Source organism: Opisthocomus hoazin, chromosome 9 (assembly GCF_030867145.1).
Source record: "Opisthocomus hoazin isolate bOpiHoa1 chromosome 9, bOpiHoa1.hap1, whole genome shotgun sequence".
Lineage (NCBI taxonomy): Eukaryota > Metazoa > Chordata > Aves > Opisthocomiformes > Opisthocomidae > Opisthocomus > Opisthocomus hoazin.
In genome coordinates, this window is record NC_134422.1 from 24424406 (window position 1) to 24439600 (window position 15195).

Sequence of the window (15195 nt, forward strand, 5' to 3'; positions counted from 1 at the left end):
TGCTCAGTTTTTCCTTATGCTGTCCAGGATTTCTGGGCAATCTTCCACCCAAATGTTGAATAAAACAAGGTCAGCTGTTCTCCCAGATAGATCAGTGTCAGGTACCTTAAACTCAATAGATTCAAGGCAGAATCAAATGGAAAATTAAATAAGCTACAGGTAGGTAAATACACAGACGTCTTTATCAAAGAGCTGTAGAAAGATATTTCCAGACTAATTTTACAGTTATTCATGTTACGGCAAATACGTTCCAAAGTTCAGTTGCAATTCTGTAAATACAGGCTGGTTTGTGATCATTCATAGTATAGGAAGTCAAAACCAGTGTCATCCTGTATTGGAATTTATACATGCCCAGTACTGCAGCAGTAAAACCAGTCCAGACAGAGTACTGTGCTAGAAAAATGACATAAGATTGTGTTTACTGTACAAAAGAGAATGAGGATCCCATTGAAGGTAAGGTTGGGTTGGCCATGAAGACTCCCAACTGACTGAGCTTTGGTCGATACTTCAAAGAAAATCAAAGTCCGTGGTCTTACTGATTTTCATCTGTGTTGTTTGAGTGCACATTATATTTATTTATTTTTTACTTTTTCTACTATGATCTGGCAGTAGAAAACAAAAAGTTTACTGACAGTTTACGGAGCTAAGACTTACCATTTTTAGGTGCCATTTTCTTTTTTAAAAAAGAGTAAAGTCAGATTATAGATAATAATGTTCATATAGAAGTGGGGAGACATGACACTCTGTTTTTTGGCAATTTTTTTCCTTTATCGTAGCCAGAGATTTTTGACGTTGTTCTTGCTCTAGTCCTTGCAACTGTACTCTGCCTCTTCCCCCAGTGCCAGTGCTTCCCTCTTGATTCTGCCTGTGGGAAAAGAAGAATAAATATAGATAAATACAGGGGAAAAGAACCAACCCCAGTGTCTTTTGTGTTTGAAAGCCATGCACTTTTTCAGAGTAGCTAATCAGCCAAATTGGGTGCAATTACTTTATTAAAAGTAACTTGTCTTGCAGGATGTGGAAGCAAATACGGTAAGACTCAAAGAACATGACCAAGATGTCTTGGTGTTGGAGAAGATCCCAGCAGGAAACAGAGTTTCTAATCAAGTAAATTCACAGCCTCAGCACAAGTATGTTTTCATTCAATAGTGCAAATGTCAGACAATGATTAACCTTTTCATATGGTATTATTAGCCAAACAATAGCATATTCCCCTTTTCTATGGAAGAATGCAGTGCATATAAAGTTTTGTTTTTTAATCACCAGCTGATCACATGCCCCATACTGGATAATATATCCATTTCCAGCAGCACACCAGTTCTATGTCTTTACACAATAATTCTCTAAAGATCTCACTGTAAATACTTATCTCATGTAATACCTTCTAAATAGACTGCACATGGAGAATGCTGAAACCCTATTAAGCTGAGCTACTGTGTAAAAGACGTGAGAAAAATACATTGTTTTATTGTTAAGTACAGATATTTTCATTTTGGATTTTGATCTCTGGATTCTAAAAAGAGTTTGCTAGGCACAATTTATGTACAAAACGAAGATCTCATGCAATGAAAGTCGCACAGCTTATCCTGCAGAATAGGTTTGCACTGTAATAACGATATTCATTATATTTTCTTTCTTTCTGAAAGGGAAAAAGTACAATTCTGTTTGGATACAACTGTGATAAGAGTAGAGTGAGGCTATTATCATTCCAAATGTTAGTAAAACCCCTAAACACTTTTTAAATGTGTTATCTGCAAATGGATGCACAATTTTCTTCAGAAATGCTCGAACAACTCCATCAAAATAAGCACCAAGAAGTTTTGAATCCTTTACCCTGGACCTTACTTTTTCTCAAAGAAACAGCTACTTTACTGTGAGATATTTTGGGTAGAGTTTTTATCTGGTCCAGGATTTCATATACCTGTTTTATCTGCGTAACTTAATATAAGATTTGTAAAGATCTGTGTAGGGTTGAATAAACCATTCCTTGTATTTTATATACACATTTCACATATTTCAGAAACTGCCATTTCATCTTTCGATTGATCGATTAGAAAAACAAAATATGCTACCAGGAAAACAAGTACTCTTACAACTAATTTTTCTTTGTCTGAGGGGAACTTGACTGCAGCCAGTGGATTTGCATCAGCAGCTGCAATGCACAGCAACTTGGTCGTAGAATCATAGATCATAGAATCATACAAAGTTTTGGGTTGGAAGGGACCCCTAGAGGTCATCTAGTCCAACCCCCCCGCAGCGAGCAGGGACACCACTAACTAGATCAGGTTGCTCAGAGCCCTGTCCAACCTGGCCTTGAATGTTTCCAGGGATGGGGCCTCCACTACCTCTCTGGGCAACCCTTTCCAGTGTTTCACAATCCTCATTGTAAAGAATTTCTTCCTTATATCAAGCCTAAACCTACCCTGTTTTAGTTTAAAACCATTACCCCTCATCCTGTCACTGCTGTCTCTACTAAAAAGATTGTCCCTATCTTTCCTATAGGCTCCCTTTAAGTACTGAAATGCTGCAATCAGGTCTCCCCGCAGCCTTCTCTTCTCCAGGCTGAACAAGCCCAACTCTCTCAGCCTGTCCTCATAGGAGAGGTGCTCCAGCCCTCGGATCATTTTTGTAGCCCTCCTTTGGACCCGCTCCAACAGTTCCATGTCCTTCTTGTGCTGAGGGCTCCAGAGCTGAACGCAGTACTCCAGGTGAGGTCTCACCAGAGCAGAGTAGAGGGGCAGAATCACCTCTCTCGACCTGCTGGCCACGCTTCTCCTGATGCAGCCCAGGACACGGTTGGCCTTCTGGGCTGCCAGCGTACGTTGCCGGCTCATGTCCAGCCTTTCGTCTATCAGTACCCCCAAGTCCCTCTCAGCAGAGCTGCTCTCGATCCTTTCGATCCCCCAGCCTGTACTGATACCGGGGATTACCCCGACCCAGGTGTAGGACCTTGTACTTGGCCTTGTTGAACCTCATGAGGTTCACACAGGCCCACCTCTCCAGCTTGTCCGGGTCCCTCTGGATGGCATCCCGTCCTTCTGGTGTCTCGACCGTACCACTCAGCTTGGTGTCATCTGCAAACTTGCTGAGGGTACACTCGATGTTGCTGTCCATGTCATTGATGAATATATTGAACAGCACCGGTCCCAGTACGGACCCCTGAGGGACTCCACTCGTCACTGGTCTCCATCTGGACATTGAGCCGTTGACCACTACCCTTTGGCTGCGACCATCCAACCAATTCCTTATCCACCGAACGGTCCACCCATCAAATCCATGGCTCTCCAATTTAGAGAGAAGGATGTTGTGGGGGACCGTGTCAAAGGCTTTACAAAAATCCAGATAGATGACATCCATAGGTTTTCCATTGTCCACCCTTGTTGTTACATAGACTTAAATCCTTTTTATTGGGTCTGATATATTTTTCGTGCTTTCAAAAGTGAAAGTTTCATTTAAACATATTTCAAACACTACCTTCCTTGCAAACTCTTTGTACCAGCACTATTTGTATTATTTAACATTTTCTAGTTCAGAATTTGATAAAAATAGCTGGAGACATTTATGATCCCTGATTAGGTTAGGCTGTATTTTAGAGCTTACATTCCAGGAATATTTTCAGGTAAAGCTTGGAATTTCCTTTCTGTAAATATGTTATGCATTTGGTCAGCTTTTGTGTACTACCAATGTGCCAGCAAGGGAGCTTTTGCTGATAACAAGGATAAATAGGCATAACCTACACAAAAGAGGAAGCTACCTTGAAAGTTCATTGTCTTCTCTTCAGCAGTCAGATTACTTTGTTAATAGAGTGTTGGCAGTATCGTTTTGTTTAAAATCTTTTCAAGGAAGCTCACTGGTTTTGAAGATGACGTTTCTTTTGTTTCTTTGTTAGTAAATAGAGTAAGTGGCTACATTTATGCTTGAGAGTCCAAATCAAAGTTACTGGTGTATTCTGATTTCCAGAATGTGTTACTGGAATGTGTTGTAGTACTTTTGAAAATCCCTGTGCCCAAAAGACAGGCTTAACAGGGACCTCTTTGTAAAGGCTTGCTGCTTTGCCCTTAATTGGGTAGCTTACCCCTCTGATACCTCTTCAGATGAGCTGCCTTTTGGGCTTTGCTCCCTGAGCGAGTACGTAGCATTTGCACTAGAGAAATGTTCTGCATCCCAAAGTTGTTCCCTGGGATATCCAGTCAATGAAGAAATTAATTTTCTTTATCTTAGTCTTGGGGAAAACTTCACTTTGAGACCAGATCCTCTGAGTTGCAGTTTGGATTCTACTGCCTCCTCTGCTGAGGAGACATAGCTCCCACACAGCTCCCTGAGCCATGCTTTCAAACAGTGGCAGTTTCGCTTCGAAGGACTGGCTCTGAAGTTCTCCCTCCCAAGATCTAACTCTTTATGGGTGATCACACTCGTGCGGGATGAATTCAGCAACCCTGCAAGTCACTTCACTGTTCATTTTCACTTTCATATTCAGAGTACAGCAACCTGTGATTTCTCTGCTTCGCTCACTTAGATACTTGGTTAGTATCTCTGTGAGAATGTGCACTGGCTTAACAAGTGTTTGTGTTCTTGGGACATCAATACAGTTCTTCCAAAGGGGTTGGCAGGTAAAAGAACTGTGACGGTCAGCGCTCAAAGTGAGGAGGAGCTCCCAGGAGCTCAGCTCCACCACTTATTTCTCAGCAGGAGCAGAGTATCTTCACTTCTAGGGGCTTTTTCTTTCTTTTTTTTTTTAAGTTTCATACTTCATCAGTTGGATTCCAAAAAAAAGAAAAAAAAGATGCAAAGATTGAAAGAATGGAGGGAAAGATTAAAAAATCTGATCTGCAAGGAAAGAAAAAAAAAAAGGATGACAGGACAAGTGTAGCAATATCCTATGATATTCTGCTGGTACTTAAAATCTTGCCAGTGTTTTTGCAGGAAGCAGAAAACCCTGACTATTGCACTAGTTCTCTCACCTCCCTAAATTTACTCCCAGAACTGGTACAATCCTAAGTTTATCCTCCTGAAAAACTTACTGCAGCTATCTAAGGCATTGCACAAATTAGAAGATACAGTGTGCTGTTTCATTATCTGCCCCCATCTTCTCAGCCCAACCCCTGTCAGCGATGCTGAAGGAAACTGTTTCCTTGCTCTGACACCGATACACACCAGTTCTTGTTTCGTGCTCATAGTAAGTCTGTTAAGACCCTCTAATGACTGTGAATTGCTATCATTACTGAGATATTTATTCTCAGTGGAGAAGCATTTCTGATTGCATCTCCCCAGGTTTGCACCAGTGCAGCTCTGCTGATTGCGGAGTCACTGTGGTGGTGTTATACTGGAGTACTTGTGCGGGGAGGGGGCCGTCTGTCATCTCACACTCCCTGGGTAGGGTGGAGAGAGTTATTGCTCCCATTTTACAGGGGGGAAGCCAACAAAGATTGTGAGTGTTTTTGTCCTAAGCCACACAGAGATTCTGGTCAGAGCAGGTGTTTGTACTCTGGCACTTGTCAGTGCTGGTCTTCTCACTGGTGCACAACTGTTTCTTGATTAGCTGTTTTGCCTATGAAATACTAACTGCTCCTTTCCCTCCCTCAGGTATATTGTGATGTCAGGAACACCAGAGAAAATTTTAGAGCACTTTCTAGAAACTATGCGCCCTGAAGCAACTTTAAATGAAGCAACAGGTACCTATATGACAAAGCCTGTGTTATTATTACTGCATAAGATGGTCTTACTGGGGGAACACAGCGATGTGATGCTTTGAAAAGCAGCTAGTGGTGCTTTTTCCCAGAATAAGAACTATCTACTGCTTTGAAACAACCCTGAGAAAACATAGGAAATCCAGAATTAAAGATAGCAATCCACTCCTCCTAGCCTGCCCTATTGTATTTGTACTTTTGTTTCAGAGTAGAACAGCAAAATCTCAAAAGGTACCAGACTACTAGTCATGACTTTAATTAGGCACAACTGTAAGGCTAGGATTGAGCACGCATTACCACCTGATGCTAATGGTACTCATGCTTCTTGTTCTGGATGTCACATAATATTGTGAACTAACTTGATATGCCACTGTAAGTATTCCCAAATTTTCATATCCATGTCACTTTTAAAGCATCGCAGTTTAAATTACTTGTTTGTGATACTTTCCCTTGTGCAGGGAAAGAAGAGTTGTTACTCGAAAGAGAACTCAGCACACCATGGGCAAGTCCCAAGAACGCAGGTTGCTACAGCTGCACTTAATAGGCTGTTTTTCATTAGTGTAAAGAGAACAGAGAATTTACGTCTAGGGATATATATATTTGCTGAGTTGCTATTAGTAAGTACTTTAATTTTTCATAAGAGTCAGGCACAAAAATTTCCTCCTAGTTATGATAAAGTAATGCAGAGACTTTTATATTAAGCTACAAAATATGCTTTAGCAAGTTCTTTTTACATTGCAGATGTCTAAGAAGTATGTATTTAAAGGTGTTCTCAAATCCAGTTAATCTGTTACTGACCTCGTAGTATTGGAGAAACCTGTATACTGGTCCATAAATAGTGGAAGAATAGAAAGATTAGAGAAATCCTTTTATAGTGTATGTTTTAACCACTTTTAAGAATAAAAATTATCCTTTTCATAGATACCTCTTTATTAGGATTACAAGCAGAGTGTTGTTCTTTAAGCATGCAAGTATATAATCACAAGTTTACTATTCATAGTGTGCACGTATTATACAGTTTTCTAAAACAAATTATTTTTTAAACATTTAAAAACTTTTCCCCAAAACATCCAGTGACAAGATTATACCTATATCCTTATGGGGTGCAAAATGTCACAATTCACAAACAAAGCTATTTTTAGGGTACAGAAGCTCAGAGTGCTGGAAAATTGAATTTTTAGTTTATGCATTCCTTTAATTTAAGAACATCCACTTTGCGGTGGATATTACGCAAAGAAAAAGTCCCACCCTTATGGAGATGAATTTTGTCAACTGATATTTTCATATATGAATTTCAGTGGAAGCAATGATGTAATACTACATTACACAGTTATCTTGCCTTATTTTTTCTGGCATCCCTTACTTAGAGGGGTTTTAAATGTTTCTGTTATCTCAAAAGTTGCACTGTGTAAATGATATGCCAGGGTACTGTGTTTATTTTTGCTTAGTGATTCCATATAAGACTTACATAAAGTATTTAAAAGTAAAATAAAGTTTATTCTCCCTGCCAAACTTATGCTGGCCTCTGCAGCCAGGCTTTGTAAATCCTGCTTGTCACAAACATGAACTGGGATTTACACCTGCTAATTTTTGCCAGGGAAAATGTCAATCATATTGTTCATGTATGTTTTAATGTAAATGTAGCAGCTGTGATACTTTTGAATCAAAATAAAACCAGAAATATGACTGTCCATTTACCTCTTTTAGGCCTTCTGCTCGTTGCTAGAATTGCATTATTCACCTTCTGCTGTGCAGGATATACTACATGCGCTGTCTGATATTGTAGTTCCCTAAAGCCAAATGCAGCAGCACTTCTTAGGTACCCAGGTGTGACAGGCCTGATTCTGCTTATGCTAAGATCTCTACACTTGTAGAGAGTTATATCCAAGTATTTCACTTCAGCACAGACAGGATTTTTTTTGCTATGCCAGATTTCCCTTTGACACAGGCAAATGCATGAAACATAATATGCACATAAATGCACGAAAGTTCATGCACACAATAATAAAAGCTTAATATTTCAGATCATATTTTTTGTTCTCCATTTTCATATTTAATGCCTACAAACAAAGTGCAAAGACCCCTTTATTATCTGCAGAGGGCTAATAAGGTGTTTTAGCTGAAAGAAAACTCATCCTTGTGATCCCCAAGCTGTTTGCAGGGTCTTAATTGACTGGGTTTTTTCTTCTCTTTTCACAGATTCTGTTTTAAATGATTTTATTATGATGCACTGTGTTTTTATGCCAAATAGTCAGCTCTGCCCAGCCTTGATGGCACAATATCCTTTTGTAAGGGAAAAGTTACATCCGTTTAACAGCTGTCGCTATCAGTGGTGAGACTGAAGCTTCTCTCTCTCGAGAAAGAAATCACGTTTCATGGAGGCCATGCCTTGTGGGTAGGTTCTCAGTGTCTGACTAACAGCTGTCCATAGCTCAACAACTCTGAAATGGATTGCGTATACCCATGACAAGATAACAGTCCCAGAGCGTGAAAACTGTATCTGTCCTGTGCTGATCACTATTCCAAGGGAAAGAAATGTGCTGTCCTTCCACCAGATAAGTGAAATTACATAAAAGTTTGGATTACCCTTCCTGTATCCTTTCTGTCTGTCTTGTTTTTTGCTGAACTACAACATCTAGAATTAATTTAATTAAGATCATTACGTTTTGGTGATTTCAGTGGTCCTCTTTATAGATTACAAGCTGCAAACTGCCTCAAGCAAAAGGGTGCCTAAACTAGTAGAATAATGAGTAAGTAGTTCGCAGGTGCTGTCATAATAGTCATGAATAAAAATAAAAGTAATAATCTATAGTAATAGTCTATAGGAAGTGTTTAAAAACTGCCAGAAACTTCAATTGCATGCAGATACCTAGGAGATGAAAGCTTGCAGTGGATAGCATCAAGAGCTGGAGGTGATTCTTGTACTGTCTGCATGTTTTACAGAAGGAGGCTGTGAAATGTCCATCAGTCAGTTACTGGCAGGTCATTTAGTTTGGGGAGCTGTTGGGCACTGTTTTCCTTGTGCACAGTGACTTGAAGCTATCAAGTGACTGGGAGCATTAAATAAACATACAATGTTTTCTGTTTTATAGAATTCTGACAGGGGTATAATAACTTCAATTCCCTGTTTATTTTTTTAGAATCAGATTGGTGTGAAAGTGTGCTTCACTTGAAGCTCAGTGGGGCGAGTGACATCTGGGAAAGCTAACACCCTGAAACCACCAAATAGAGCATCGTGTCCTTGTCTGGCAAGCTGGAGAATCCATTTGTGTTACTCCTAGCAAGGACAGTAATTGTTTTGAAAACCTTTGGACCCATAAAACTGGTCTGCAGAAAATTGTTTGTACACCTGAAACAAACACATTTTCCAAAACCACGTAGTTTTGGATATCAAGAGTATTACGAAATGCCGTTGCTGACAGCTTTGAGAGGAGAAGAAAAGGACAGCACTTTTTATGATTTTTTTTCCTGATTTATCTAGCTCATATTATTCAGTCAGTCGATTTGAGAATCAGGCTTCTTTCTCCTCAGTTATAGTTGTATACCTCTGATATCCAATAACTGGGAAAATCAGATGCATAAGGAAAATGGACCTCATTGTTTATAGGGGAAAGGCTTTTCTGAAGATCAAAGTGATAGTGTCACTTATGTGTATGTATTCGCTTGTGACGAAAGCTATTCTGGAGAGGAGGCTAAGACCATGGTCTTCAGTGGGTCATGGCAGGCATCGTGCTAATTCTTTTCAGAGAGGAGGAGGAGAGCTGGAAGTGGCTGGTATCCCACTGCTTTAGTGTCAGCTTTTCCTAGAGCTGAATTATTGTTTATTTGGTCCGTTCTGAATATGGAGAATCAAACTGTGCTCTGTTGATTGTACCATTGAAATTTATTGTTAGAGTTGAAAGGTTGCTAACAAAGCTCATCTTTTTTGAGCAAAATGACTCCACAAAAATGTTTGGCGGTGCTGTGAGACTAAGGAGAGATTAGTTATGCTCAGTGAGGAAATTAAAACAGAAAAAAAAAAGAAGAAAGGTGATTCAGTCAGAGACACTGTTTTTACTCCAGCTCCTAATTTTGAATCAACACAAGTCTATTTTCCTGCACCCACTTAGGAGACTATTTGAGCTGGCAGCATGCAAACATGAGTAGAGCTAGACCACTGTCATGCTTTCAAGCATAGTACTGGGTAAAAATTACTTGGGTTCTTTCATAGTAGTGCTTTGTCATCTGTAATCCTGAAAGGAATGGACGGGTGCACCATTTTGGCTAAGTAACCTTATTGCTTGCTGCAGATTCAGTGCTCATACTGTGCTGTCCCTTGGCACACCACTCTTTTTTAGTCACTAAAGTATATGGATCCTGCAGTATTAAAAAAATCACATGCTTCTTTTTTATGGGGAAGCAAAGGGCATGCTCCCCTGTCCTGGATCAGGGCGTCAGTCCTGTGTGTTGGACCAAAGCCCCTGTTTCCCTCTCTTCTTCACAGAGAGGGAAATGGACAAATTCTCAGAGCTACAGCTTGTCAGAGGGAGGCAGGACAAAGCCCAAAAGAAAACTTTGAGTAGGATTTCCAAAAGTGCACTTGAAATAGTGCAAATATATGAGCATGTGTGCAGGTGTGCATCTTTAACAGACCACTGTCAAAATACTTACAAAGTATAAGCTCCTCTTTTGCTCTCTGTAGGTGATAGTCCTTTAGCATGTTTCTATATGAATGTTTTGTGAACCTTCTTTACCATTATGCCAGTCTGCGTTCTGCTGTAGTAATGGGTGCTGATTTTGCACAGCTCCTGATGTGGTTAAGTGTTCCCACGCAGGCGAAGAACAGACTTCAGAATTGCTTCCGTTTCCTAGCATATGCTAGACGTAATTAGAAATATATATATTGAACTCTAACCAGGTTGGTGTTGATAAATATTTTACAATTATCTGACACTTGTTGCGAGTATACACAATATTTCACTTCTGATTGCAGTCTGCAGTGAAGCTGCATCCTGTAGGTCCCGTAAAGATGGGAGAACCCTTCATTGACTTTCCCTGTGATAGTGTTAATAAAAGAGCAATTAATATAAATGAGCAGTAAAAATACAGAAAAATTACCAGTGCCTGTGGTGAGTCAGTTAATAAGAAAGTAAAAATACATGAAATAATTACAGTGTTTGAAAGGTAAAAAAAGGCATGAGAAAAATTACTCAGTAGAATATTAAACTTGCTCTCTGAGACATTAGAGCACATAGCTTGCAATATGTTATTTACTTCTTACGACCCTTTGACTTACTTGACTCCCATAAATGTACTGACATGTTTAGTTCTCTAGTAATTTTAAACCTTTCCAAATGAAATTAAAATGCAGATTTGTAAAAGTTTGTCAGTCAAATGAGTGCCCCAGTAACCCTCGTACCACATCAAATCTCTGTAGGGGTTTTGGGCAGGAGGGATCATTTGGAAAGTGAGAGTTAATAGATAATTTTTGCCATTATTTTTTATTAGTATAAAATATGTTAGCATTTCTTAGAGAAATGCTTCTAAATGAGAAGCTTAAAATAAATATCTTTCTTAGATAATTTTTAATTCTAATTAATATTTTAAGATATTTTGTTAGAGCAGCTGAAAGTGCAACTTGACAGGGTGCTGGACTTTGCTGTCAGTGAAAGAATGTCAGTATTTTAACATTAATCGTTGCTATGTAGTTGGGAATAGAATTATTCATGACAATCCGGAGTCAGAATTTTGGTATCTGGGAAGAAAAGTTGAAGATGTAACTGCCCTCATCCTGTGCTTACTTCACATTCAGCTACCAGTTTATTGGGAAACAGTTTGAATATATATAGTTAACCTCTGATCAGTGATCAGTGAGAAGTAGGCACACAAATTGTCATATCCTGTTTCTGCTGGGGATTCTTCTTCGTTTTCGCATAGGTAAAAGGCTGCAATTTTCTCAGTTTATTGGCTATCGTGCCTTCACTTTTTCTTGGTTTCTTTCTTTCAATGAATGTTACTTATGGCCTTTTTGCTATTTGCATATTTTTGAAATGTTGACACTTCATCATGAAAAAAATTAATTAAATGCTTCCCATTTTTTCATATTGTTTATCAGAAAGTATCTCTCACAAAGTATTGTGTCCCAAATACGGTTTATTTGATAGAGTGGAAACTTCTGATTTCCTCATATGTAAAATGAGGCTACTCCAGAATTTATTATTTTATCCCATTTCTCTGTAATCAGTCTAGGCTGTAAACTTCCATGTCCCCCTGCCATAATGGGACTGAGGTTCATTGGGTTACAGTAACTTCTAAAAAGAAAAGGAATAACACTGATGGTTCATTCCAGTAGTCTTCCTCACAAATGGAAGACTGGAACTGTTAATAAACACAAAGCGATGTTATTCTTTTTCTTCAGCTGTCTCCAAAGAACAACAAGGAGAAATATCCTTCCTCAGTCTCCACGGTTAATTCCTTTCTCTGTTGTTCCAAGTGTCATTTCTGTTCTGCTCCCCTACAGCAACCGTCTCTGTGGTGGGATTGTGATCATCCCTGTGCCCTTTAGAGAATTCACTGTCTTTCTACTTTTTAGTATGAATTTGAAAGGTTTGCAAGTCCTTATGATAGCAGCAGTCAGAAATCAAAAGTATTTATTGGAAAGTTACGTTTGAACACCCTGAAAATGGTTTGTTGGAAGTCAGTTGTTTGTGAATTCGTGCTGGTTTTGATGTTTTCAATCACTGAGCGTTTTCCTTGACACTGTGGCACCTATCATGCCCAGCCTTCCCAGGGTACAGAGCAGGAGAAAATGGATTATGCCCTCAACAATAAAAGGCGAGTCATTCGACTGGTTCTGCAGTGGGCTGCTTTATATGGAGATTTACTACAAGAAGATGAAGCAGCAATGGCCTTTCTGGAGGTATAAAGGAGTTGTTGTATCGTTTTATTGAAAAGTACCTACCAAGCAAGATAAGCTGAAAGCCTGTTCCTGGTCTGTAGAATTCTGTTATGAACTAAAGAGAAGTAGGTCATTTCAAAGTGCAAACTCATGACTCATGTTTCTTGGCTTTAGCTGCAGACAATATACGTACTACAACAGTGCTTGAAATGTTGTCAACCTCTGGACCTCTGAAAATATCTGCCAGAGTTGCAGACCCCTTTCAAAGCACTGCATGGGTAGATTGTGTTATAGCAATAGACGAATTTGCTTTTTTTACTATTTTCTTGCGAATAGTTCAGAGGCTCCACAGGTTGAACTGCAGGGCTGTTTATGCCTGCCTGAGATGTGCCGGGAAGGAGCTGGAGAGTTCTCACTCTACAAAACCAAAAATCCTTTCCATTTGAATGAAAGGTGTACTGCAGCTATTGGAACTTAAGATCTTTGTCTTCAGAACCCTTCTGATCCCTTAAAATCATTTAATTCCTCAGACATTGGTTGTAAGGTCTTTGTGGTAGGTGCCATATCCTTCTATTGCTAAGGTAAGATGCGCTGCCAATGTCACGTTAAGTCGTCATGATTGCCGTTGTCATTATATATTGTGTTTATGGATCACAGTCCCATGTATTACTAGCTGAATGGAAGTTCTTGCCCCAAAGAGCTTAGAATGGAATCTAAGGTAATACTTAGCAGAGGGGAATAAAGAGGAGCCTTAAGTATGACAGACATACAGCAAGCCCAAATGGGAAAGCTTTTCATAATAGATGAGCTCTGGAAACAGACGTAGTGTCTTTCAGTAGTCCAGAAGTTAAAGAACAAATACGAGTTGCAAGCACATAGATCCTTCTTTGAGTCAGTTTTATGTCAGTGTGGCAGGAAGAGGTTTGAGGCATTTAAAGGAGGGTAATATCGTAGTGGACTGGAGTAGCTGAAAGTCAACAACTCAGTAGCAAATGAATCACTAAGGACTACAGCAGCAGTGGGTCAAAAAAACCCTACCATGCCAGATTATTTGTGAATTTTGTGGTCTTTATCCTTGATAACCTGAAAATGCAGTTTTTGCACAAGCAGTCGGTTACACAGTGAGCTAAGGAGCCTCATCAGGCTTCCTTTCTGCATGTGTAACTCTTGCTTTAAATCAGCTGGAGATAAACAAGTAGAAGTAATAGAGGGTTGGGCCCAGCGTGTGTTCCTCTATGCAGATTATCATTCTTTATAATCATTAAGCTATCAGATGTCATCTCATAATCCTCTCTCCTGAGTACTGCTCATTTACCCCTATAGTTATTTAAAGACTATTCTGTATCACTTACAGGAATTTTATGTATCTGTATCAGATGATACTAGAATGATTGCAGCCCTAAAGGAGCAACTTCCAGAGCTAGAGAAAATTGTAAAGCAAGTGTAAGCACAGTTTTTGCTTCTTTCTTCCCCCCACCCTTTTTCTTAGTAAATAGATGAAGAAAATTTATTGCTTATCTCTATTAAAGATCCATGCTATGAATGGCACTTGGTCATATAAGAGTGAATGTTTGCATGCAAGCTTGTTTGGATGAATGTCTGTGGCCCTTTCTTTCCACATCCTTCTTGCAAACACCAAACTCTCATGAAAAGGTTGACAGAAGGAATAAGAAATTATGTATACAACATTGAAACTAAACTGGATGCTTATTCAAGCTTACATGGACTTTGTATAGTATTTTCCCTACCTTGGCCGTAGGTTAACTATGGTATCATCCAGTCTTCTTCTCATATATGCAAACATGAATATGTTGATGTTGTAGTTTGACAAGTGGCCATGTTCTATGGGTGATTTTGTACACAAAATATTCCAGGTAATATTCAATTACATGTTCTATGCTTTACCTTTTTATAGTTCTGAAGAACCTAAAGCACTGCAAAAGAAGGTAAGATAATTTATGTGTCCATTTTCTAAAGCGAAAGCTTTAGCACAGCAAATCCATAAGCATCTTCTCTTTAGTAATCATGGATATATTAAAACAACACATTGAGAAATAGCTTTTAACATTAAGTGTCAAATTTTGCATTGCTACTCTTTTCTGCCGTTGATAAGAGATCTATTGTAGTGCATGGCTGCGCCATAATGTTTCTTTTTGCATTAATGTGAATCCTGATGATTCATTTTCAGCACAAAGTTCTTCTGCAGCTGTTCAACACAAGTGATGACAGAGCACAGAAACGCCAGCCCATCAGGGGCAGTGATGAAGGTGAGCTCCTCCTCTGCAAAGTTTTCTTGAGCCACTGAAATTTGCAGTGAATTTGTCTCTCTCCAAAAAAATGGTCTAAAAATAAACAAAAGTACCTACCAACAGTTTTGAAGCCTGACCTGAAGCAAACTCTGTTTGCTTTTGCTAGCCCAACATTGTCCATTGTTGATTTGAAGTGCTCCTGGTCTTTTCCCTTAGATACTTATGCTATCAAACACTCTGCTTCCTCAGAGAAAGACGTAAAAACCTTTAAAATAGGGAATGAACAAAACAGGTGAGAACCAGTACAGACAGTGTCCATGCAGGTAATGGCAATGCAATAAACAGTGGATGCTGAAGGTCATGTTTGAGCCTCTGTCTCCCC

General features: G+C 39.3%; 1 protein-coding gene across 3 annotated transcripts in view; it reads left to right on the top strand.

The window, feature by feature from the left end:
* Positions 1 to 15195, top strand: part of RAPGEF4 (Rap guanine nucleotide exchange factor 4) — a 170650-nt gene that overhangs the window by 127338 nt on the left and 28117 nt on the right. For all 3 annotated transcript variants that reach the window (XM_075430945.1, XM_075430946.1, XM_075430947.1), the window contains 7 exons: positions 1015 to 1130; positions 5584 to 5672; positions 7887 to 7965; positions 12435 to 12585; positions 13919 to 14007; positions 14480 to 14510; positions 14753 to 14831. In XM_075430945.1, coding sequence (XP_075287060.1) covers positions 1015 to 1130; positions 5584 to 5672; positions 7887 to 7965; positions 12435 to 12585; positions 13919 to 14007; positions 14480 to 14510; positions 14753 to 14831 — 634 coding nt within the window. The remainder of the gene's footprint in view (positions 1 to 1014; positions 1131 to 5583; positions 5673 to 7886; positions 7966 to 12434; positions 12586 to 13918; positions 14008 to 14479; positions 14511 to 14752; positions 14832 to 15195) is intronic.